The sequence below is a fragment of the Hyaena hyaena genome, unplaced genomic scaffold (assembly GCF_003009895.1).
Source record: "Hyaena hyaena isolate Hyena2069 unplaced genomic scaffold, ASM300989v1 scaffold_41, whole genome shotgun sequence".
In the NCBI taxonomy this organism is placed as follows: domain Eukaryota; kingdom Metazoa; phylum Chordata; class Mammalia; order Carnivora; family Hyaenidae; genus Hyaena; species Hyaena hyaena.
The window spans coordinates 4,238,182-4,264,469 of record NW_024080673.1 but is presented as its reverse complement, the minus strand read 5'-3'; the positions used below and the strand labels follow the sequence as shown (position 1 = coordinate 4,264,469).

Genomic DNA, 26,288 nt, shown 5'->3' with positions numbered 1-26,288 from the left:
GCATATTTCGCTAGATCATTGGATGTTTGCACGTGTGTTTGTTCACTCTTTAAACTGCTTCCTTTTCTCCTGGAAGTCATGGAGAGGGTGGGATATACTTTGTCTTTTCATATTTGTGTACTTACTTCTTGAAATAGTGTCTGACACCTTATTAGATTTTAAATAAGTATGTGTTGAATGAATTAATGAACAAATGCTTTAGCTCATTATGTTGATTTTTACAGGTTCCATTTGGTCTCTTGTTGGAGCCATGCTCTATGCTGTCTATATTGTTATGATTAAGAGAAAAGTAGACAGAGAAGATAAGTTGGATATTCCAATGTTCTTTGGTAAGAATATGTTTAACCTGTGAGGCTATTTACTCTGAATGATTAGCTTAGGGTTTTGTCTTGGAGGGTATAAGGAAGGCTTTCTCTTCTCCATATGATTCTTTAAAACTGCCATATTTTAATGCTTTTGAAGTCCAGTCTCATTGTTTTTCTCATACCTTGCCCTGCATAATTGTGTACCTATGACAGAATGCCAGTTCCCTCAGTGTGAAGTAAAGAAAGAAATTCCTCCTAATATCTTTTTTGCATTCATGTCTTTAGCCTGTGAATCAGATGTTTTCCTCACTGATATGACAGAATTGTGCTATTATAAGCATGTTGGAATATACCTGTTGTATTACACATTTTACCATTTTTGAATTTTTAGAAGCAAAAATGGAGAAACTCCCCCAAGTGATATGGATATATTATTCTAGTCTATGTACTTTTCATTAAAACTCATGGGACACTTAAAGCTTTCCATTTGCACTTTAAGATGCAGTCTCTTTTATGACATAGATTTTTCAAATTACCCAAATGTAGTTTCTGACATCAATTCTTACTTTTGGTAAATTAAATACCAAATATGAGAACTTACTCATTTGCCTGATAGCAGCTCAGTTAAATACTTGTGTTATCTGTCAAATTTATCTGTGGGTATCTTCTAAAAAACATTTTTTTTAGTGTTTTATTTATTTCTGAGAGGGAGAGAGAGCATGAGCAGGGGAGGGTCAGAGAGAGAGGGCGACACAGAATCTAAAGCAGGCTCCAGGCTCTGAGCTAGCTATCAGCACAAAGCCTGAAGCAGGGCTCGATCCCATGAATCGTGAGATCATGACCTGAGCCGAAGTTGGACGCTTAACCGATTGAGCCACCCAGGTGCCCCTATCTGTGGATATCTTCTAAAAGATATCTGAAGATCAGTAGATAAAAAAGCCTGGTGATAGAAGTTCATAATATAGCTTATAGGGAACTAATAGACCAGGAACATGGTGTTATAATTTCACTTATTTCATACTCATCTGAGAAATAAGGAAATTGGGCAGATGAATAGCTTTCAAACTGATCTTGCAGAGGATCCTGGGAAGGGTGGGGGAAGGTGGATTTGCAGGTGTGGTTCTGGTTCTTGGGGCTCTTTGCTGCTTCAGCTGGAACAGCTTTGTTTTGCTGGGATTTTGCATTATAATTTGATTTATAGAAAATATTTTTCTGCTAAAAAAATGTTTGAATATCTTCACCTAAGCTTAACAAAAAGAAAATGTTTGAAAAGCTACCACACCAGGTGATCACTCAAGTTTAAGTATGGAATTTAAGAAATATACCTTAAATATGAAGTTAACTTTGATGATGTCTCATCTTAGAGTTATATAAAATTCCACCTGGAATGGAACGAAGTGCTAATATTTTTTGAGATTTTTTTTTAAAATTGACAATTTTCAGGAAAAATTGTTTAACTTATTACAGTACACACAGACAAAAAAGTCAGATGTGAGTTTTACATGTCATATATGTCATAATATATAACACAATATTGATTTGACTTGGGCTTTACAATAGGCAGGACCATAAAGAAGTTAGGATTGGGTTGTGGAGGATTCTTTAGGGATGAGGATGTGAGCAGAGCATGATAGGGAGCAGTCAGTAGATCTGTGTGATTGTGATAAAGAGCTCACTTTAGGGAAGAACAGGAACGTATGCAGGCCAGATTCTAGAGGGTCTGGAGAATAAGTGGAAGCAATTGGGACCTTTGTCTTTAGGTTCAAAGGTTGGGAATTCATGTGGGATTCCATAGACTTGATAGTCCAGGGATGGCAAACTAGGTTTGGTTTTTGATAATGCCAAATTTTGGTGTTTTAATTATGACAACTTCTTAATGTTGTGTATACTTTTCAGATCATGAGTCCCTTCTGTATGTGTGTCATTTTGTTTTTATTTTTATCATGAGATGTCTTAAATTAGGTATTCTAAAAACAGGATATGAGACAGGGATTTCTTGTGGCGATTTATTGAAGGGGTGCTCTGCAGGGAAACCTGACAAGGGAGTAAAAAAGCAGGATAGAGTAGGGGAAAGAACCATATGGTGTCACATATAATTGAGATTTGGCCCAGTTCACGGCATGTTGGGGCAGGAGATAGACGGTGGGAAGGAGCAGGTAATGTTTAGATACTCCTCAGAGACCTTCTGGCCTAGAACCATTAGGATTTCAGCCATGAGAGCAGCCTGCGCATCCTCCATGGGTTAGCTGGGGAATGCAGAGGGTGATCACTTCTTGGGAAAGGCTGGCTTATTTGTGCTCCAAGGCCGTTCTTCGGAGGAGGGAGGTGGCTTGCATCTTTAACAGCAGATAGAGACTGGGTACTCCAGTCCTGTTAAGATTTAAGTAGGCATCCTAAATACTAGTCTATTATTTAGCAACGAATATAAAATATATATTTATTATAATTTAGCTTTCTTTTAAGAAAGCTCTACAGTTATCTAATGAATGTCATAGTGGATCTGTGGTGTTGAACTGTACAGAAAGTGCAATAAAATTACTATAAAATTGTAAATTTTTTCTTTATAGTCTTTTATTCATAGGCACTCATATATAAACTTGCATTTCTATAATAATAATAATAGTGGCTCACCTTTTACTAACTTTTTACTCTATGCTGAGTTCTATGCTGTATTTTCTAAGTGTTTTAACCAAACTCTCCCAGTAACACAATTAGATACGATTTTACACTCATGGATTAGAAAACTGAGGCTTCAAAGAGGTTCTGCACCTTGCACAAAGTTTCCACCACCAGTGAATGGTGGAGCTGGTATTGGAACCCAGGGCAGTTAGACCGCAGAACACATATAGTCAGCCACTAAATGTTACAGCCTTCCTCTATGAGTAGTCAGTCTGTGCTTAGTTCCCATGTCGAGTAGCTATTTCTGTAGGTATGTTATCTCACCAACTAGGTCCTGGAAGGCAAGAGCCAAGAATGTATTGTTTTGGAAACTTCTTCCATTCTTCCGAGCATACCATAGGTGCTTTAAACATAAATATGAGTTGAAGCAGAGAGCAGACCACCTACTTCTTCATAATTTAGGCTGAATATCCATGCACACACCATATACCAGTTGTTTCTTTAAATTTGAAGACACTAAATTATTAGTAGCTAAGGTTAACAACTATTCTTTTTGAATTATGTGGTTTATTCCATAGTAGTTGCTCCGCGCAGTGTGAAGAGTTGAACCTTGAAGACTCAGTGATCACCAAGTTTTTTTCAGTACAGTTTTTTTTTCTGGTGCTGACTTGTCCATAGATATGACTTAAAGAAACAGAAGTTCCAGTTAAGGAAACCTATTGGAGCCCTTTGTGCAAAATCTGTTGTTTTCTAATTATAGAGTTATAAGTAAAAATTTTAAATAAATCACAATTACTAATTTTTGTCTCTTTTATACATATTTAGGTTTTGTAGGTCTGTTTAATCTGCTGCTCTTATGGCCAGGTTTCTTCTTACTTCATTATACTGGATTTGAGGACTTTGAGTTTCCCAATAAAGTAGTATTAATGTGCATTATTGTTAATGGCCTTATTGGAACGGTTCTCTCAGAGTTCCTGTGGTTGTGGTATGTACTATTTATTACACTATGATTCATTAGTGATCAGTTTATGGACTTTGGGGAAGTTTAAGCATTTATATTTCTTCTGTCTTTTGATGGCTCCTCCTGGGCACCTTCCCACCCCACACACTTCACAGTTTAATAAAGTAACTCCAATAGAGCAAGAGCTTTGTCTTTTAACCTCTGTGCACCCATTGTGTAGAGTAATACCTTGCACACAGAAGGAGCGCAACAAATATTTGCTGAATAAATATTTGAATGGATGAATATAAATGATCTAGATTTGTAAAAGTGTTTTAAAAGTAGAATGTTATATAAATGAAAGGTACCATTACCTAATGGACATCCAAACTTAGGAAGTTTATATTCTAAACATGAATAACATGAGTTCTGAGTGAGAATCTAGGGAGTTTTGCTTATCTAAGAGACTTTGGAATGTCTGGTTGTTCATAGATGTCTTTGTTTTGTTTATTCTTAAGGCTTTTCATGTAAGTGAGCCAGATATGTAACCCTAAGCTCCAGTTAACTTGAAATGTTAACATGCTTTGAAATGTTATAATGTTATAATATCAAACATGTTGATATGTCATGATCTTAAAATAGCTTGAAGACAGTATTATATGTTGTGTTTAAGAAATCTTTCAAATATAGAGCTTGATACTTAGTGCTGTTTCCATCTAATAGTAACTGAAAAAAAAAAAACCACACAAATTGTACCTAAACTCCTAAATGAATTTTTTATTATATGCCAGTTAAGACTACTAACTAATTTTCCTTTGCAAAAGACTGGGACAAAAGTAGCCTTTTCCATGAAGATTTCATCTTAATGCTTTGCCTATACTTTTCTCCCTCTTCAATTAAGGAAATTTCTCTGTTTTCTTGATGGTCTTCCACACTCCCTTTCATTTGTGGTAAAGATTAACTTTCATTTGTAGTAATTTATGTACTTAAATTCCTTTGCTGATCTAAATCTCATTGATATCAGAATCCATTTACTCATTCATTCTTCCATCTTTCATTGCCTGTATTTTCGGTGCTCATCAAAGAGAGTTACATAGTTTCTTTCCTATATTGATATATATTATATACTCTCTTTTATCCTATTGCTTCTTTTCTCTCAATTCTGGTATTTCTTCTCTCATTTCTCTTGCCTCTCTCTATTCTTGGGTCTGGACAGGTAGAACAATTTACTGTGGTAGTGTTTTGATTGAACTCAGTTGAGTCATGAAGAATTGTTGATCTTCATTTTTGACTGCAATTTAAATAAATGTACTCACTGTATTTTAATTCAAGTTCCCATTTTCTAGTTTTTTAAGTTCAGTTTAGATTAGAAAATTTCAAAGGGAATGAATATATTTGAAAGCAATAAGTAAAATATTTTTTGGATGTTAGACTGGAGAAAGAAAGTGTTTAGCATGATGCTTGTTGCATTAATTACATTAAGACTCATAGAAAACATGGACTGTGACACCTGTAAATAATAAAACACTCATTCTTTATTGAGAGCTTTATTTTTAATAAACATATACAATAGAGTTTTATTATGTTTAACAGAATTTAATGTTGGCTTTGGAGGATGATCAAGTAGGAGCTGTGACATGTAATTTCTCTATGTGAGTTTATTTAGTTGCTCCCTTGGAAAATTTTTACATTTAAATAAAAACATGTTTTGGAATTTTTTTTTGATTTAACTTTTTTAGAATGAAAAGAGTAATACATACAAAAGGATGTACAATGAAAGGGAAGTCTAATGATCTCTTTTTCACTACAAATCTCCATTCCTTTTTCCCAGAGACAGCCACTATTAACTTCTAAACCTTCTACAAAATTTTCTATACAGGCAGAGGGGTGTGTCAGCCTCCTAATTTTCACCCATCTCCCCACCCCCAACAAATTTTAAGATACAAATGGGAGCATACTATAGATAGTGTTCTGTACTTAGATTTTTTTCACAGGTTGGCCTGTAAATCTTTATGTATCAGCACTTAGGGTTCAGTTCATTTTTTAAAGCCTGTGTATTGTTCTAATACATTATATTTCAATCCATTATGTAACATAATAAGTAGAATATAATATGTTTTACTGATTCCTTGTTGAGAGGCATTTTAAGTTTCCAGTCCTTTACTTTGTAAATAAAATAGCATTGAATATCCTCCTATATGTGTTTGCATATATATGTAAGCATTCTGTAGGATAAATGCCTGTAAGTGGAAAAGACTGAGTCAATCATAGGGACTTTAGATTTTGATAGAAAATTGCAATGTCATTCTTCATGGAGGGAACACAACTTATTTCCCCAGCTGTGTATGTAAATATTGAAATATTATATGAGTATTGTTAAATAGGTAAATTATACAAAGTCATTTATTATGAAAAAAGCTATGTTTATCCTTACCTAGGATGGATTTTTCAGTGTCTCAAGAAGGTTTATTTTTCAGATATATTTTTCAGATATATTGAGTGTTTAGAGTACTAATGGTAACAACTCAGTAGCAGTAAATGAATCAGTAATGAAACAAACATATCCATTAAATTCTGGGTGTTCTTGGCAACAAAACAAGTATAAGAAGCATATCTCTATATATTTTACATCATTTTAAATCATAAGAAAATACATTTCTCAGAAGTCATAATCTGCATGTATGATGATTCTTTTTTTGGTTAAGCAGGTTATTGTATGTTTAACTATAAATAGAACAGTGAACTTCAGCATATATAAACAGTGGCTGAGTAATAAACTACAGGTTTAAAAGCATGGTTGTGAACTTTTTTTGTAAATTAAAGATGTGTTCTTGTCCCTCGTTTGTTTTTTAAAAATTGAGGTGTGCTGGAAAGCCCATATCTGTACAGTTTGAATAGATGTTGAATGGTTGCACCTAGTTCCATCTCAGCATTTCCCAAAGTGTGCCCCTGAAATGATACTGGATGATCAAAGGATCCAATGATCAGCTAAATTAGGAACAGGCAGTATAAGTCAAATAGTTTTTTTTATATTTTATTTTTATATTTATTTATTTATTTATTTTGAGAGAGAGAGAGAGAGAGAAAGCACAAGTAAGGGAGGGACAGTGGGCAACAGAGAGGGAATCCTAAGCAGGCTCCGTGCTCTACGGTGAGCTTGATTTCATGACAGTGAGATCATGACCTCAGGTGAAATCAAGAGTCAGATGCTTATCTGACTGAGCCATCCAGGCACCCTCAAATAGTTTCCTTTTTAATACTTCATCTCAGACTCTTTATGATTGTACTTTGTGTTATAAATCTCTAAGAACATATGCTGCATTAAAAAAATTTGACTTCCTGAACTGTCTTTTCACAGAGCAGCTCATGAGTAGTGGGAACCGCTAGTACTTGAGTTTTCTTTCCTGCGTTAAGAACTAATGGTACAGCCTCTATTGAATATGTTGAGTGACACTTTATCAAGATAGCTTCTTTTATTGTAGGATAGCATTATTAATTCTAACCTAAACTGAGCTAGAATTTAGTAGACTAGAATTTCCATGGGCCTATAGTCCTAATTATATACATTATGGTTTTATCTTATAATTTCTTTTTCTTTTTTTCTTTTTTAAAGTAACCTCTGCCTTCAGTGTGGGACTCAAACATATGACCCTGAGATCAAGAATCTCATGTTGTACTGACTGAGACAGCTTGGCACCCCTGTTTTCCTTTTATACACTCAAACTATTAGCCTATGTAAATGGCTTATCTACTTGGTATAATGCTTTTAGTCATTTTATTTCTTTCAACTAAACAAAATCACATGCAGATTGGTACTTCAAATTTTAATACCAACATTGGTAGTTCAAGGTGAAAATACAATGAAGAGCTTAGGTTTGGTTCAGACAACTACTAGAAAAATGGAAAGCAATAAGGAAGTATCATTAAAAATCAACCAGTTTTTTTCAGTGCTAAGCCAAACCAAAAGAGCAGCACAGGTCAGAAGACTATTTTAGTTTTCATGAGGGTGAGATATTTTTGCTTTGGTGACAGATCCATGTTGGCTTTTCACTTTCTTAAAAGTCTGTGGTGTGAAGTATCATCCTGGCAGTTTAATAAAGCTGTTTCCTTTGTTAGCTAAGGATCGTCATTATAAAACTATGAGAACTCTTTCAACAATTTTATTAACAATGTTAATGAAATAGAAGCTATTCATGCAAATTCAATAATATCTGTAAGCAGATCTGGAAAAAGGCATAAAGTACTTAGAAAGTTTTATTCTTACATATTTGGTATTTGAAGGTATTTTTAGTATTTGAAGGTAAACTTTAAGAATTATCCTAGTTGCTTTATTGTGTCTGAGTCTGTCCAACCCTATTTTCTTTGGTTGTTTTACTTTGTTAATATAGAAACATCTATTTTCCTCTCTTCCTTTTTAGGGGCTGCTTTCTTACCTCATCGTTGATAGGCACACTTGCACTAAGCCTTACAATACCTCTGTCCATAATAGCCGACATGTGTATGCAAAAGGTAAGGCAAACTGTTCATTAGATATTTTAGATGTATTTTTAAAACAGATAATGAAAGTTAGGGCACATGATTAAATTATAATCCATGGTGTTTTGACTTCCAAGATAAATTCCAAAGATTCCATAATAGTGTGATAATATTATAGATCTGAGTAACAGAAGTAAAGTTTCTCCTTGCCTGGTTCAGGAGGGGCAAGTGGTCCGTTCCTCTTCTGTGATGTCCTGGTCTGGATGCAGGGACTTTTATGATAAACATAAATACTTTGGCAATGATAACATCACAGTAGAGAGAATCCCACATAACCACCTGAAGGAGGAGTTTCTTTAGTACTTCTGGGGGTAACGGGGAGAAAAGAGGCATGCCATGTGTATACAACTAAAAGATGTAGTGTAGTCATTTATACTAAGTTCAGTGTTTGTAAACTTAGAACCCCATGTATTAAGTAACAAAATGTGTGTGTGTGGGGGGGGGGTTTGGTTTAATAAAAGTAGAAGAGGAAATACTTAAAAGCTATAAGCTTATAATGTGTAGAAATTATAATCAAATTTTTAAAGATATTTTTCTTTAGATCTTTTTGCAGTTCTTAGGATAAGGGCAAAATACTCTCAGTGATATGTATTTTCTTATTTAAAAAACAGTTCTGTGCCAATACTTACTTTGTTTCATGGCTCAGTAAGTTCTTATTTGTCATGGTTATTAACAGAGAGCATCTCCTTAATTTAGGTTATCTTCTAAATATCATGCATTTTCAAAGAGTGTGAATATTATATACCTAACACTAAAGTTACACATCATTAGATTTCTTTATAGGTTTAAATAATATCCAGGTCCTTCCACATTTCAGGATCTTGCATATCGACCGAAATTGCTCTAATGAGACTGGGGAGGCACTGTTATAAGAGGATGTTGGTAGACTACTGTATAAATGAGCTTTTGTGTACTGATATTTTGAAAACATCAGCTTTTGCAGATTTGAAAAATAAAAATTGAAGGTTAATTTTAGGCTTTTTAAAAAAAAGTGTCACAGGGGATCAATTTTATTATATGATCATTTACATAAATGATCATATAATTTATGGATTCAGATAGTTTAAGATAAGGACAAAATATACGGAAAATGAAAATAAATAAATGATTGATTAGAAAAACATAACAAGTCTTTTCTTGATTGTCTTCACATCTAGAATTGGACAGCTAGTTAAATGAGTTGGCTGGGCCTCCAGTAGGAATCGAGGGTTGGAAGATACCTTCTAGAAAAAGTGGCAGGGCGTCCCAGAACTGTGATAGAAACAGGAGAACTCTACTTTCATGGGTTTTTAAAAATTCTAATAAGCAACATTATTTATATATACTTTGTGAAATTTCAGCATTTGTCAATATTTTTATTGTGCTTAATAAAATAAAGGTTTTTATTTTATTATTTATTTATTTGATTTATTTATTTGATATTTTGTATCATAGGAAGCATCTCTGATAGTATTCACATTTATATCCACATATAGTCAGGCTTTAGACAGTAATGTAGGCAATTTTTTGTCATTGTCTTCATTTTATTTATTTATTTTTAATTTATGTTTAATGTTTTTTTTTTATTTTTGAGAGTCAGAGAGAGAAAGAGAGACACAGAGTCCGAAGCAGGCTCCAGACTTTGAGCTTTCAGTACAGAGCCCGATGTGGGGCTTTAACTCACGAACTGTGAGATCATGACCTGAGCCGAAGTCAGATGCTCAACCGACTGAGTCACCTAGGCAACCCTCAGTGTCTTCATTTTAAAATATTGTCTTTGTAGCTTTTGGAAACCAAATTAAGTTTTTTATTATGTGGCAACACATAAATAACTGCATTGTTAAAGGTGAACTTTGCCTTTAAAAGTTAACTAGGGTTTTACCCACCTTTACAAAGTTTACTTTTACTCAGTTATAATTTAGTTCAGTATTCATGAAATCACTCTTACCTGTTAGATCTGCATTTTTAACTTCCATTAGTCATAAGTTTTCATACTTTTTCTGGTCTTGGGTCATTTAAATACATCGTGGCTTTTCTAGATTATAAATATTCTGGTAAATATTCCAAGAATATGTTATGCCAATAATTTGATAACAGTGTGAAGGCTTTTTAGTTTCTCTGACTGACTGCTCTTTCCTGGGTGTTCTTAGGCTGACAGCCTATGTGTGTGTGTCTACAAGCGGAGCAAGCATGTTAAAAGTTGTCAGTGATTATTCTTGCATTATGCATTGTGAATCCTTCCTAAAACATATTCTCACAAAACCCCTTTACTCTGACTAATGGTGCTGTGAACCGGAGTAGTATATGTTTCCCACCAGAGGGAGTCTTGCTTACAATTCTAAACCTCACTTTTTCTTTTTAATACTTACAGAGAATAAGCACAGTTTTCTTGCCTATTTTAAAGATAGGAGTTACTATTTTCATTAGTAGTTTGAAAGGAAATCATACCACTGGGTTGCAGCTAAGTCTCCATCAGTACAGCTTTCTTTGACCATTGTTCTTGATTCTTAGTTGAATCTAGATGCTAAAGGTAGACTAACGAAGGGAAAGAAAGATTTTTCTTCACTTTATGGCATCTCATTATTTTTCCTTTTCTTGACAACCCTGATAAAATGATGGATTGGAGCCTCAGCCTTGACATCTGACGGGATCCACCCCAGGGGCTCTGCTTTCTGCTGGTCTTCTCTGGCTCACAGCTCTTAGTAAAATTATTCTATTTGTTCTCTTTATTTTGCTTAAGTCATGATTTTCCTTAGAAAGTTTTTCATTTGTTACTACATAATCAAATTATTTAAATAATCAGGATTAGAATTTGTTGCAAATTGTTAATAGAAGGTTTTCACTAGTTGTACTTTATAGTTTGTTTTGGTGCTGTCTTCAGGAAGGAACCATAACATAGCACAATGTATCTCAGAATATTATAACATAGTTTTTAAAAATGTGAGTTTTTGGGGCACCTGGCTGTCTCAGTTGGTTTGGCGTCCAACTCTTGATTTCAGCTCAGGTCATGATCCCAGGGTCATGGGATTGATCCCCACGTCAGGCTTTCTGCTGAGCATGGGGCTTGCTTAGGATTCTCTCTCTCTTTCTCCCTCTGCCAGTCTACCCTGCTCGTGCTACCTCTCTCTCTCTCTCTCTGCAAAATAAAAAAGTAAAAATAAATAAATAAAAATATGAGTTTTTGAAGATGACTTCAAAACTGAAGGGAGGATCGAAATCTGGCCACGTGTAGCAACATGGATGGACCTTGAGGGTGTTATGCTGAGCGAAATAAGTCAGGCAGAGAAGGACAAATATCATATGTTTGCACGTATAGGAGGATTAGGAGGAACTTGACGGAGGAACAAGGGGGAGAAGAAGGGCGGAAATGGTGGGGGAAAGGGAGAGAGGCATACCATGAGAGACTCTTGAATGCTGACAAAAACTGAGTACTGATGGATGTGGGGGGGAGGGGGGGATGGGCATGGAGGAGGGCACTTTGGGGATGAGCACTGAGTGTTATGTAGAAACTAATTTGACAATAAACTATTTGTATAAAAAAAAAAAAAAAACTGAAGGGAGGATCTACTTGAGGATCAGCAAATCAGTACAGAAAAAAAAGGGCACTGTGTTGTGGAAGACGAAGCTAAATGTTTCATAATTCTGCTCTCAGATGTGCTCTCCCTAATACATGGAAAGCATGCCTTCTGGCTTTCCTTTAGGCCGTCTTCCAAGCAAGACATATTTTTGTTGGTAATTTAAGCAAGTGGAATGATATGTTGAAGTTCTGATTCCTCATATTTAGTAGTATACTTAATAATGCATTATTAGTGCTTAGTATTATCTTCTTGGTGTTTTGACTTATTCTTGCAAGTTTTCATAAATAGAAAACTTATTTTAAAGAAGAAAGTTGTCTAAATGATAATGGTAGATTGTTTCTGTTTTTCTTTTATTTTTAGGTGCAGTTTTCTTGGTTATTTTTTGCAGGCGCGATCCCTGTATTTTTTTCTTTTTTTATTGTAACTCTCCTATGCCATTATAATAATTGGGATCCTGTGATGGTGGGAATCAGAAGAATTTTTGCCTTTATATGCAGAAAACATCGTATTCAGAGGTATATTTGGTTCCAATATAAGGTTTTAAAAGTATAATCCTTGCTAATTAAACTGGAAATCATATCTTGCTGGACTAATTTGTAGACATTTTTTGTAGAATTATTGAAAAATTATAATTTATATATGTACTATGTCATGTAAAATTAAAATAAGTTGTTTAGATCCTTTGGGTGGTAAGACCGTTTCTTCACAACTACTTAAAAAAAAAGTTTTTATTTATGGTAAAACCAAAGTGCTTACTGTTTTGCTGTGATGACTTTAAATGTAGAAAACTTTCATTGGTGTGAACATTTATAATAAAATATGGTAACACCGCCTCAAATTTCTTTCTTTTTTAAGAGAGAAAGATTTTTACATCCTACTATAGAAAGAACTTGGGGCAGGTTGTTGGGAAATCTTGCCTCAGTCTTAGCGTTGACCTCACAGCTTCAGTCAGTGAAAGAGATTATTTTTAAGGGCTCTTTTCAGTTCTAAAGCTTTCCTTAACTATTGTCTTAAAAACAATTTTTTTAAGGGTTCCAGAAGACAGTGAACAGTGCGAGAGTCTCATTCCTATGCACGGTGTTTCTCAGGAGGATGGAGCTAGTTAGCTGTTGTCTGTAGTCCAGGTTTGTATGTTAGCTGGTATTCATGCTGAATAAGGTTCTTGATTCCTGTCATCTCACATACTGTCTAGAGGGTAAGGGAGTCACTCCGCAGTCAGAGTGCCTGGGTTCCAATTCTGGCTTCTCCGTGCACTAGCTGTGTGACGTCATACAAGTTTCTTGACCTGTCTGTGCTTCAGTTTTCTATTTGTGAAATGGGGTTGTTGTAGTCCCTCCTCTCTCATAAGATTTTTGGGAATCTTAAATACTTGGGATGTGCAATAGTGCCTGACTCAAAGTAAGTGACCCCAAGTTCAACTATTACTTTTATTCACGCTAAGGATCATAATTTTATTTAATAATACACTTTAGAAAAATATTTTTCCTCTAGTATAGAAGTAAGAAAAAATATATTAATTTGGTGTATATCCAGTCTTTTCTCTATATATGTGTGTGTGTGTGTGTTTTCCACAACTAGCATAGTGTATATCCTGATTCTCTGACTGTGCTTTTTCACTTAATGTTTCAAGAACATTTCCCCATTTTTAAAAAATTTTAAGAAATACTATCTTTTATATTTCTGTCAAGAGAAATGAGTACATGGTGTTTTATCTTGTTCTGAATGAATGCTTGAAATACATTTAACATATATTTTTGGCAGGTGTACAAGTGGTTATGTATTTACTTAGAATGAGAGATCACAATAAATTACTGAAATTCTGGAGATTCAGGTCCCTTTCTTCTGAGATAACTTGAGGCAGTTTATACTGAAATGTTTTCTGACTCAGCTGGGCTTCCCCTCCTCACCTAGAACGTTAACTCCTTGCACTCAGATTGGCCTTTGAAGCTTAAGTGTCATCGTCTTCGTGGCAGAGTTACCTCCAGCCTAGGGCTAAGTGTCTTGGTGGTGTGTTTTCCTTTGGCCATTTTGTGTTCCAGCTTTTCCTGTTAGGATGGTTACATGCGCACGTTGTTGAGAGAGTTAGAGCTGCCCTGCCCTGCCCGCCTTCTTTGGCTCTCGTCCCACTCCAGGGACTCACTTTAAACTCACTTGTTTTGACCACCGCCCCTGCCCCCCTCCACCTCACACACTCTTCCAGCACCATGCTTCTACTTCTGTTTCTTGATTTCTTTGTTTTAAGCATCTTCAGTGGCTGTTCCCACTTTGGTAGACGAGGATAGATTTCCTCCTCATCCCAGTGCAGTGACTGTGTAATTTTGGGTAGATCTGTAAGGATTGTGTCCATGGTCACGATGATGTAAATGGTACGTTTACCTGAGTCATGGTGGATTGTGCCTGGCATTTCCCCAGTCCAGAGACCCTCTGTTACACCTTTTAGAGAATACACTTCCCTTCTTCTCCAGGGATAGAGAAGAGGCACTTGACCAGCTGTAAAAAGTAAAGCAGGGCAGTTAAATGTCTAACTGCTTTTTCTGTGACCATGCCAGTCTTTCTGGTTTTAGTTGTCTCTTCACTCCCCTTTTAGAGCTACCTGATTAACAGTTGTTTTCTAGTCTCTGCTCTTCTCTTTGTCCATGTGATTTTTTTTCCTTAAGAAAAATCCCTTTATTGCCTTTTTACTGAGGTTTTGGCAACAGAGTGGAACTAAATATGTTGACTCACCATCTTTAAATTTTAAAAAGTACACACAGTTATTCTTAAAAGCTTGGGAGTGCTGTAACATATGCACTCCCTCCCTACTATGTGTGCATTATTCCCACGTTCACACTCATACCCACCCCTGCCCAGGCAAGGACTCTAAATTTGTGAGCTAGAACTGGGTAAAGGGGAGATAGTGAAGATGGACTGCGGCAGAGAGTGAAGGACAGGTGTGGCAGGGGTACAGCTGTCGCCACATGGCCGGAGTAAGCAGTGGGGGCCTCAGACACTGCTGTGGAACTCACTTCCGTGCGTTCTTAGTACTCCCCTCCAGTTCCAGTATCCAGTTGTTAAGTGCATAAACTGTGTTTGTTATAGATTTCGATGTTAAGATAATTTGCTTTTTATGGTATAAACTATAGAAAATTAAAGCTGTGATGGTTGTAATCTAATGACGATTTTGTGTTTATTTTTATTTTTAGCCTGATAATGGAACATTATGCAGCGAAGAGACAATCCCTGGCAGGTTTTTGTAGAAAATGTTTCAGTGCCTAGTCTGAAAAATAACAGTTTCAGTTCTTTGGAACTCTAAAATATATTTTCCTTATATCTGTTTTCTTCAATTCATAATGAAGTACTTTGCTATGTAGCTGTGTACGTATCACCAGTGATAGGACGTTCTGATCCACAGTCCCTCTAAATGACCAACCTGCCTTACACATCTCAAGGAACTGAGCTGATGAAATAATTTGAACTAATCAAGGAATAAAATTCTAATGTTCTGGAGACTTTATTTTCACATTATTTGTTAAATGCTGGACTATATTATGAAAATGTTTCCAAGAAATCATTTAAGTATATAGATCAGTGTTTCTTACAGATAAAATGATATAAAATAAGCTGCCTATAATAGGTACGGGTTATATTTTCAAGTTTCATAGAACATTGCAAATTAACAATACAGAAAAAAAAGTTTAACTTTATGCAAGTGTGTCCATGCAAATTTAGTGGGACTTTAAAGAGAATCAATGTCTGAGAAAAATCTGGTTCACTCACACTACATATGCTGTATTATCCTTTCATAGCATTAGGTGCCTTGTATTTTAAATCTGTGACAAACTATGACAAATTTTTAAAGGGGAAGTATTATTGTAAAATGAAGAATTATGTATTTCTAAAGCTGTATTGCTGTAAATTTAATTGATAAAGCTCTGCTTAATTTAGAGTTTTGAAGAAATATTCTCTCTTCAATTAAGACATTTTCATAATGGAATGATTTAAATTGAAGTGATAAAGAGTATTATTAAAATAAAATGTTTATATATATGTATTCGTGTGTTACAAATCTATGAATTGGTTTCTGGGTTTTTTTTTTCCCCATATATGTGCCAAATTACTCTAGAACTGGAGGTCTCTTACTTAAATAATTCTGGTTTTCCGAAATCCATGTTTAATGGTTCAAATAACAAGGAAGGTAAAAGAAATTCCACTTAAAAAATTCCACTTCAATTTTTCCTCTACCAGGCTTAAGTTAAATATAAAATACTCCTAATTACAACTCTTAAACTTGAGTTTTTTATGTACTTACTTTACAACTGCCCCTGTTCACTGCACACACCAGTGGATGAACATGTGTCTCAGGATTCATCTAGACTTTTGATGAATCACCCATTTCCTTTTCAAGTTTTGTGAGAATAGTTCATTTCTGTTCAAAATTTCTTAACAGATCTGATTTTTAAAATTCTCTTTGCAGAATTTAGCTTCAGTTTGTGTTGTTCACAGTTTTAAGGTTGTTTTGGTGTTACCATAAGTCTAAAATGGAGGTTAGCCATCTTTTTGCTTGTCCTGAGATCTTTTATATTAATTTAAAAGATTGTTTGTTTATGACGTTAAATTTAAAAAACAAACATCTGTTCTCCTATTTGGTCCCCCAATAATTCTCATAAAGCTAAAGTAATAGTGATTTTGTTACTATGACCCAGGGTAAAGACATTGTAAAGAATGTGAACTTATGAGGAATTAAAAAAAAATTAGTTTTGGGAAAGTGTAAGTGGAGGAGGGCAGAGAGAGAGGGACAGAGGATCCTAAGTGGGCTCTGCGCTGACAGGCTGACAAGCAGTGAGCCTTGTGCGGGACTCAAATTTACGAACCACAAGATCATGACCTGAGCCAGCCAAAGTTGGATGCTCAACTGACTAAACCACACAGGTGCCCCCCTCCTGCCCCCCCTTTTTTTTAAGTAGGCTCCATGCCTAACATGGGGCTTGAACTCATGACCCTGACATCAAGAGTTGGTTGCTTTATGGACTGAGCCAGCCAGGCTCCCCATAAGGCTTTTTTTCTTAAAAAGAACTTAACAAAGTAACATTTCAATTGCTCAAACTAATTTCAAGTGAGGCTTATTATCTAGATACTTGTACTTTCTGTTTTTTCTGTTTTGTCACCAATACCTTCAGCAAATTACAGGGTAAAATCATCGAAGCAGTGAAAGCAGAATTCAGCTTTTAAATTATTCTGTAAAAATGGTAGGAAACGAGGTTGAACTTAGAATTTTTTGGTTTTTCGTATGATCTGTGTTCACATGTCTTACAGATCATGGATTGTCACCCAGGACTCAGTAATAAGCTTTTGTTAGCATGCAGGATAGATTTCTTCCACTAGGATACTGTTTTGTTTTGTTTTGTTTTTGTTTTTTAATCAATGAACAACCTCTTTAGAAGGAAGCATCATTAAACCAGTTAACTGAAACTACAAATTATTGCTGCTTTGCTCATCTACCTAGTATCTTTTCTCTCAGGTTTTGTCTGAATGATTTTTTTAATTTGAATACTGCAGCCATTGAAGATGAGCAATTGAGGACTTCCTTTCTGTACCTTTGTAGTTCAGGGTGCGTCTTCTCAAGAAATAAAGTTGTGGATTACTTACATTCTGTGATCTCCCAGACATGTAGGTATCGAGGCCCTTGGACCACAGCAGCCGCATCACAGGCCTTTGCAAGTGTTGGGAGGGATACATTCCGGTAACTGCTCCTGCCCTTCCTGTGTTAGAGCAGTCCTGGCCCACAGTTATATTTTTCTGAATCTAAAGACCACTTGGAGCGGGGGGCTGGCCTGGATGGCTCAGTCGGTTGAGTGTCCCACTCTTGATTGCAGCTCAGGTCGTTATCTCAAGGTTTGTGGGATCAAGCCCCACGTCACAGGCTCTACACTGAGTGTGGAGCCTGCTTGGGATTCTCTCTCTTTCTCTTCCTTCCCTACTCACACACACTCACTGTCTCTAAAACAAGAAAAACTAAAATTAAAAAAAAAGACAAAATAGGGATTTCTGATTCCTTCTTTCATACTTCTACTCTTCTTCCTATATGTAATTTAAATCCCAGTATTGAATGTTTCAAATTATGACCTTATGTTTGATGAACATCAGACTCTGTACTGAAACGAAATTGAAAAATGAAGCAGCCTTACAAATTCTTCGATGAATGCTTTTTGGAGCTCATAGAAGCCATGAGGTGTATGTAATACACCATACTTTAAATCAATTTTGATCTTTTAAGAAATTGATATATTGCCTTCTATCAGCCTGACTTAGTGAATTCCTTACATTAAACTGATTTTCCTCTGGTAGCTGATGAATAAAGTTTATTTTTTCTATAAAGTGAGATCATAAGGTTAAATGTTAATGTTCTCAAAGGAATATAGCCTTATTGCAGGAAGAATGCTAATATCCCATTACGGTCATTCGCGTAGAGCCGGTTTGGGGTTGCAAAGTATGACTTCTCTGGAAGCTAAGGGTTTTCCAAAGTCAGTATAGTAAGGTATGTAGCATTAATCCTCAGTTTGCTGACTGAAGAAACAAAGTATCTTGAAAGAAGAATAAAGTAGGAATTAATTAGAAAATATTTTCCCCCTGAATCGTATTAGCAAATAAATGAAATCTTATTTTTATTTTAAGCAATTCTAGTTGTTATAATCCTTCATTTCTCCCTACTTTCCTTTTGAGATATTCTTGGTACTGAATAATATTTTAGGAAGAATTCATAGAAAGAGATCAATAGTATTTGTGACATCTGCAGAGTTAATTTCTATTTTGTAATGGTGATGTGGCTAATATGAGATTTTCAGTTTACAGAATTTGAAGTTAGGGTTCTATTTTAGTATGTCTGTCATGTACCAGAAATTTCATTTAGATAAATTGAGGTATACTTTTTACATAAATTTGCAATTTTTAGACTGCCTCCCCATTTCCTTATTTTACTATTATCAGCTATATCTGTTTCTACAATAATTTTGTTTTGTGGTTTATGTTCTGTATGCGCACAGGTAATCTCCCTTTAAATCTCAGTAAACTGGGGAGAGAGTGGAGTTCATTATAAATTAGAAGCAAATAATGACTTGGAAATTTACTGTTATTATGACATGAAGCTTTTCTGTTTTGCTGTCAGACATAATGATTACATGATAACTGAAATATTTATTTTAACTTTAACTCTTATTTAGATCACTTTATTTTCATTCTGATTTATGGTTATATAGAAAAATTGTGGTTTATATATTTTAAAAACTAAGCACCATCTTAATGTCATTGCATTTAAAACAATGCTTTCTGATAAAATTTCTCATGTGCAACATATGTTATTAGAATCTCAAACAATGGAATCATTCACAGATATTTAAGGAAAAGTTACTTGGGGAAACTAGTACTCTGGTTAGGCATATTTGCTGAAATGCTAAAAATATCCAATGAGAACATTTTGAGTTTTTGCTCAGATGAATGTGAATTTATTTCTGAGTTGGGAATTTGCAGTGGAGAAGTACTCAGATGAAATCTTCATGATATTTCAAAGTTGGAAAAGAAATATTTCCAAATAGGAACTTTTGAAGTGAAACTTTTAACAAGGCACTTCATGAACTTTTGTTTTTAATTTTACATATTGTTTCATTCTTAAGAGCTACATTTTATTAACTTAGATCCTATATACTCTAAGCCTTCAGTATTTCTTTATTTGGTTTTTCTTTTTGTTTTCCTTAAGTGTTTATTTATTCATTTTGAGAGAGAGTGCACTAGCAGGGGAGGGGCAGGGAGAGGAGAAAGACAATCCCAAGCATGCTTGGGATCGAGCCTAATGGGCTCAATTCTCAAAAATTGTGAGATCACGACCTGAACCAAGATCAAGAGTTGGACACTTAACTGACTGAGCCACCCAGGCACCCCTTTACTTAGCTTTTCTATACCTATTTTTAATTAAGAGCAAGTAATTAAATAAGATCAGTCAGGCAAGAGTACTTATTAATTTCAGCAGGTCCTTGAAAGGCATACAGATTTGTTTCAAGAATATTATTATTATTTTCTTTTTTTTTTATTGAGACAGAGAGAAACAGAGCATGAGCGGGGGAGGGTCAGAGAGAGAGGGAGACACAGAATCCAAAGCAGCCTCCAGGCTCTGAGCTGTCAGCACAGAGCCTGATGCGGAACTTGAACTCACAAACTGCGAGATCATGACCTGAGCCGAAGTTGGCTGCTTAACCGACTGAGCCACCCAGGCACCCCAAGAATCTTATTTTTTGACACAAGGTGTAAACAGTTCTTTAGAATCTTACTGCCAGTATTTGCTTATTTGGAATAGCTTTCACATATTTTTCTGAGGAAAGAAATCAGTGTCAGTTAAACCATGTAACATCAAAACAGAATTTTGTTAAAGCCTATCCTTGTCTTATTCTGGTATAAAGTATAGTAATACATTTTGTATTTAATAGCTTAGTGTAAGATTATACTTTAATATACATATAAGGAAAGCTTACAAGAGATGACATGCTAGAGAGCAGCGACTCTCACTGTATGTGCATCAGCACCAACTGCAGGGCTTGCTGGACACCCCCCCTGCCCCCCCCACCCCCCACCCAGGGCCCATTCAGTAAGACTGAGAGAAGGTCTGGGAATTTGCATTTCTCACAAGTTTCCAAGGAATGCCCCTGGTACTGGGCCCAACACCACACTTTGTAGATACCCTGAGGAAAAGTCACTAACTTTGAAGCTGGATTCTCCTTGTTCCCCATTAGCAATCTGATTTGGGCAGAATTATTTAATCTGAAATATGACAGTGAAGTCGGAAGTGCCCGGCCCTCTGTGCCTGGGTGCTTGATAAATGTTGACTTCCTTGCTTAGTGCCCCATCACTATTCTCAAATGGACACTGAGGAGCGACATCAGTGCCGTCTAAGTTCCTCCCAGCTCCCAAATCCTGTGATTCTGAAAGTTCTCTAGTTCAAGAGAAAATGCCAAACACTGGAAGTGTGGGTGGTGCTTGAGAGAGTAGTAATAGCAGTAATACTGCCTAGACCATAGTTCCGTTTTGCTTTGTTAGGGCTTAGCATCTGGACTCTAAAAAGCTTTCAGTCAGATTTATAAACAACACTGCAGAAGTTAAATTCCAGCACAGTCTGCATCCATGACTGTTTTATGGAGCCTCAGTATATAAAAAAAAATGCACTAACTTTTCTAAGTGACTAATAAGGCTTATTAGAGTCCCACTACATTGCCTCATATAACGCGTGTTCAAAATACGTAGTTTTCATTACCTGCATGGCTTCTAGACAGCATTAAATAAGGTGCGCAACAAATCCAAGCTAGAATTGTGAGCACCTGATTTTTGTAGCACAAAATTATTCAGAGTTTTATTTAAAAGTAGTGTATTCACTATTGTGAGTTTATAATCTTAAAAATTGGGATGCTAATAATACCAGGCTAAAGTACGGCTAGATTTTTTTCATCTTTTAATTCCATCTTGTTAAAATAATCACAGTCAGGGTCCTTTTAACTTCCCCCACCATCTTAATCTGATATACCATAAATCTGGAGATGAATGCATAGAATAAAAATCTTGTGTAACTAATTGGTTAGGGTTTGGATACATCAGTGGAACCTGAATAAAGCATTTGCCTCCATCAAGAATGGTCCCCTGAAACAACTGACTGCTGGGTGTCTGCAGGGTGAGCCCCAGGGGCGGCATGGGCTGGGAGAAATCTCCCCACATAGTGGATTCTGCAAGTGCATTTGAAATACCTATTTTTGAAAACGTGAGTGAAAGAGGCCAAACAAAATGTAGACACGGCATTGAAAATGCTAATTCCTTTTAGTGGTATGACATGAAATATGAGATAATGGCAAAAAGATGTCAAGATACAATGTAAGGTCAAGTTCAAATAGTATACTGTAAAGTGGGTCTTAGTATTCAGATTAGTATTAATACTCAGATACTTGTGTGAGGCCAGGTATGTGTATTTATTTAGTTTTCTTTATAGTAATTCTGGTAAATTCTTGTGCAGGTTTGTTTTACATCTGTGATATTTCCTATACTAAAATTTTATAGTATATTCTTAATCCCCTTAGGTTAGTAAATTAAAGCTGAAGTTATCGAGTGTCAGCACACTGTGATTTATATTTTTTTATAAGGCAAGAATGCCTTGCCTTGATCATTCTGATCAAGTGGCAACATTTTAATTTTATATGATAGGTCTGTATTGAGTAGTCAGGAGCTATGTTCAAATACTCCCAGGAAAGTAGTAGTATAGAAATAATTTTCTATAAAAGTCAGCTTCAATTACCAGGCCCAGAAGGCCAGATGTAATGAAAGAGTACTTTAGAAAGATGAAATGTTTATGATAAATTAAGGAAACACTTTTAGGTTTAGTTTTCTTGGTGTGGATAATTTAGTGCAGATTTTTACCTGAAATTTGTTGTTATGAACTTGATACTTTTATTCATCTATTTTTTTAAAAAATGCATATTTTAAGATCCTGGAGTATTTTTAAATTTAAACACAATTATAAAATTAATTCTGGTTATTACTTATATTACTAATTCTGGTATAATTTGAGGCCAAAGCTATCCTGTTTTTGAAGGTCATTTGAAACATTGCTTATTTTTATTTGGGAAAGATTATAGACTATGAATTGCCCAATGTAAAATATGTATGATTCCTTTTAATTCATTTTTTGTAAAATCATTTGTATACAGTATGTATTTTGTGTCTCAGTAAAAAAACATAAACAGTTCAGATCTAGTGCAAACAAGTATTTGACTTCTAAAGTTTCCTTTTATTAAAACATTTGCGCTTCGCTATTCTTCCATACCTGAATCTCTAAATGTGTCTCAGGTATTTGATAAAATAGATCTCCCTGTGGACTTGTTCAACTTGGAGAGACCAAATGTGAAGCAGAGTGAGTGGCATTTTCCTCAGGTGAGGTCTAAAGCCAACATAAAAGGTGAAATTTTTGAATCATCAAATTACCTTTGGGAAGTTCCCTGTAGGAGATCTACATTCCATCCCACGAATAAGCCCTTCCAGTGAGTTTTTCCTCCACAGTTAGAACAGCTATTTTATTGAGTATAATAGAGTCAGGGTTCCACCAATAAAACAAAAACTACCCTTGAGTATTTAAAACAGAATTGAAAACAGAATTGATAGCTCAGGTATTAAAGAGCTGAAAGAACAAGCAAAAGACTGGGGTAACTCAGAAAAACCCAGAACAGGACACCAGTGCCGTCCCTAGGCTCATGGGGCGAAGGGAGGAAGTGAGGCAAAGCCCGAGGCCAGGGCCACCCAGGGGAAGCCCAGCCACGCAGTGCTGCTCCAGGCAAAGGAGGCAAAGAAATGCTCTGGCTTTTCTTTTCTTTCTGCCGTTCATGCCCATTGGCAGGACCTGACTGGAAGCCAGCAACCCAAAGAGGTGGGAAATGGAGGCTTCGGGTGTCCACGCCTCAGCATTGGAGAGGAGAGCATTCCTTGGTGCAAGCAGAGTGGCTCGCTTGCGTTTGGAGGCCAGGTTGTATGGAGAACACTTATCATTAAACAACAGAATCGTAGCACGTGAAGATGGCATCGCCCAGGAAACACCTGGGGGCTACTGCTGGCCTTACACACCTCAAGTCCACTCCACAAACAGCAGTGGAGGGACCATGCCTGCCCCGAGATCTTTTATTTCTCAGACTCTTCCCTCTTCCTCCACTTACTTCCTACCTCCCACCTCTCCCTTTTCCTCCTCTCTTCAGACTGGGCTAAAGGAAAGGTGAGCAACAGGGTTGCTTTTTAAAAAACCAATATGAAAATAGAACATGAAAAAAATTTTTGGTGCCTGAGAGGAAGACCTAAAGCATTCAGGATAGTGTATTCATGAAAGTGTTGGGAAAGAATGATAATTTCTTACTTTATTAGAAGACTTACAAAAGACTGAAAAATAGGATCTTAGGGAGATAGTGAGTGGCTCAGTCAGTTAAGTGTCCGACTCTTGATTTTGGCTCCAGTTGGAGTCTCACAGTCCATGAGTTCGAGCCCCATGTTGGGTTTTGTGCTGACAGCATGGAGCCTGCTTGGGATTCTCTCTCCCTCTCTCTGCCCTTCCCTCACTGGTGCACACTCACTTTCTCTCTCAAAAATAAACATTAAAAAAAAATATCCTGCTCTCAGTGCTTAAAACTTCTGTCTTCTGGGGCACCTGGATGGCGCTCAGTCGGTTGAGCGTCTCACTCTTAATTTCGTCTCAAGTCATGATCTCATGACAGTTCGTGGGATGGAACCCCAGAGTCAGGCTCTGTCTGGGCTGACCTCCCAGAACCTGCTTGGGATTTTCTCTCTCTCCTACCCACCTCTCTCTTTCTCAACAATAAATAAACAAAAAAATAAATAAAACTTCTGTCTTCATCTACCTAATTATTTTGAAATGACAAATTAATCATTTGTCAACCCTAACCTTCAGAGATAAAAGTTTAGACCTAGTTCACTAATCATGCAGCCATTGTTTTACAACTGCAAGGGCCTTTAGAGAATATCTGGGGACAGAATGTGGATGACGATGTGTTCTAATTTGCTAAGGACACTCCCAGTTTACAGCCGCTGTCTTGGTATAGTTACCAACAGTGTCTACCATCACTCAAGTGTCATAGTTTAGATAATTCTGTGACCACCCTAATCCACCTTATGTTTCCTGACAACGAAGCTGCTGACAAATTTCACATTTTCTGACTTCCTATCCAGTGTTTTGTTTTGTTTTTAATATTAGATCTGTGTGCTTGCATAATGGTGTTGGTCAACAATTAGTCTTGGGTCTTTTGATCAGGAGTTGAGTCATTTTCCTCCTGGAGTGGGTTGCTGAGGTGCTTCATGGAGGGAAGACCCGGATTATCCAGCTTGCTGTATTAGCTGGAGTTTTCCTTTGGAAGGAAGGCCATACACCGGTTGTTATTATCAGGAAACATAAGTTAAAGCTATTTAATAAAGTTAAAATTATTCTTTATTCGTTATTTTTCCAGCTTTACGGAAGTATAATTGAGAAAATAAATTGGTTAGTATATTTAAAGTGTAGAACACATACATGTACATGGTGAAAAGTTTTCCACCATCAAGCAAATTAACACATCCAACACCTCACATAGTTACTTTTTGCGTGTGTGCGCGCAAGTGCGCTTAAGATGTATTCTCTCGGCAAATTTTCAACTATATGATAAAGTATTAACTATCATCAGTCTGCTATACATTAGATCATTAAGGCTTATTCATCTTATAACTGAAAGTTTGTAGTGTTTTAGCAATGTCTCCCCATTTTCCTGGTTCCTCAGCCCTTGGCCATTACCATTCTTCTCTCTGTTTCTAGGAGTTGGACTTCTTTTTTTTGTTTTGTTTTGTTTAAGATTCTACATATAAGTGATGCCCTGCAGTGTCTGTCTTCTGTCTGGCTTATCTCACTTAGCATTATGCCCTGCAGCTTCATCCATGTCACAAATGGCAGGATATCCTTTTGCAAAAAGTCTGAATATTCCGTCATATATATGAACCACAGCTTCTCTATCCATTCCTATGTTGACAGACATTTACGTTGTTTCCACACTTAGGCTGCTGTGAATAAAGCTGCAGTGGACATGGGAGTACAGATACTTCTCTGAGACAGTGATTTCTTCTCCTTAGGATATACACCCAGAAGCGGGATTGCTGGATCATATGATAGTTCTATTTTTTCGTTTCTTTTAAAAAAAAATTTTTGTTTTGATGTTTGGGCGGGGGGGAAGGGCAGAGAGAGAGGGAGACAGAAACCAAAGCAGGGTCCAGGCTCTGAGCTGTCAGCACAAAGCTGGATCCAAGGCTCAAACTCACAAACTGCGAGAGCATGACCTGAGCTGAAATCAGATGATTAACCAACTGAGCCACCCAGGTGCCTGTATTTTATCATTTCTTAAGGAGCCTTCTTACTGTTCTCCACAGTGGCTGTGTGAATTTGCACTCCAGCCAACAGTGTACAAGGGTTTTCTTTTCCCCGCAGGCTCACCAGCTTTTGTTTTCCCTGTTGTTTTGAGAATAACTACTCTGACAGTACGGTTGCTCACCTGATTGTCAGGAGCTCTGCGGGAGGTGGGGGGGGGGGGTGCTGTGTCTCAGGGTTTCCTACTCATTTCAGGGTAGGGATTATCTCAGCCACCCAGTGTGTGGGGGCCACTCAATTAATTAGTTTCTGGATCTCTTTTGGAGAAAATTGGGAATCGATCCTTGTGTAGCTATTTGATGGATGGTGGGAGAAGGAAAGTTGGGAGTCTCCTGTCTAGCCCTCTGGGTGATGTCCTCTCTATGGTATTCTTAAGGGGCAAC

General features: G+C 36.4%; 1 protein-coding gene across 1 annotated transcript in view; it reads left to right on the top strand.

The window, feature by feature from the left end:
- SLC35F5 (solute carrier family 35 member F5) overlaps positions 1 to 15,983 on the top strand; it is a 37,049-nt gene extending 21,066 nt beyond the window's left edge. The window contains exons 11-16 of the mRNA XM_039229950.1: positions 225 to 329; positions 3,750 to 3,909; positions 8,283 to 8,373; positions 12,318 to 12,472; positions 12,988 to 13,081; positions 15,140 to 15,983. Coding sequence (XP_039085881.1) covers positions 225 to 329; positions 3,750 to 3,909; positions 8,283 to 8,373; positions 12,318 to 12,472; positions 12,988 to 13,063 — 587 coding nt within the window. The 3' untranslated portion in view covers positions 13,064 to 13,081; positions 15,140 to 15,983. The remainder of the gene's footprint in view (positions 1 to 224; positions 330 to 3,749; positions 3,910 to 8,282; positions 8,374 to 12,317; positions 12,473 to 12,987; positions 13,082 to 15,139) is intronic.
- Positions 15,984 to 26,288: the final 10,305 nt, after the last annotated feature.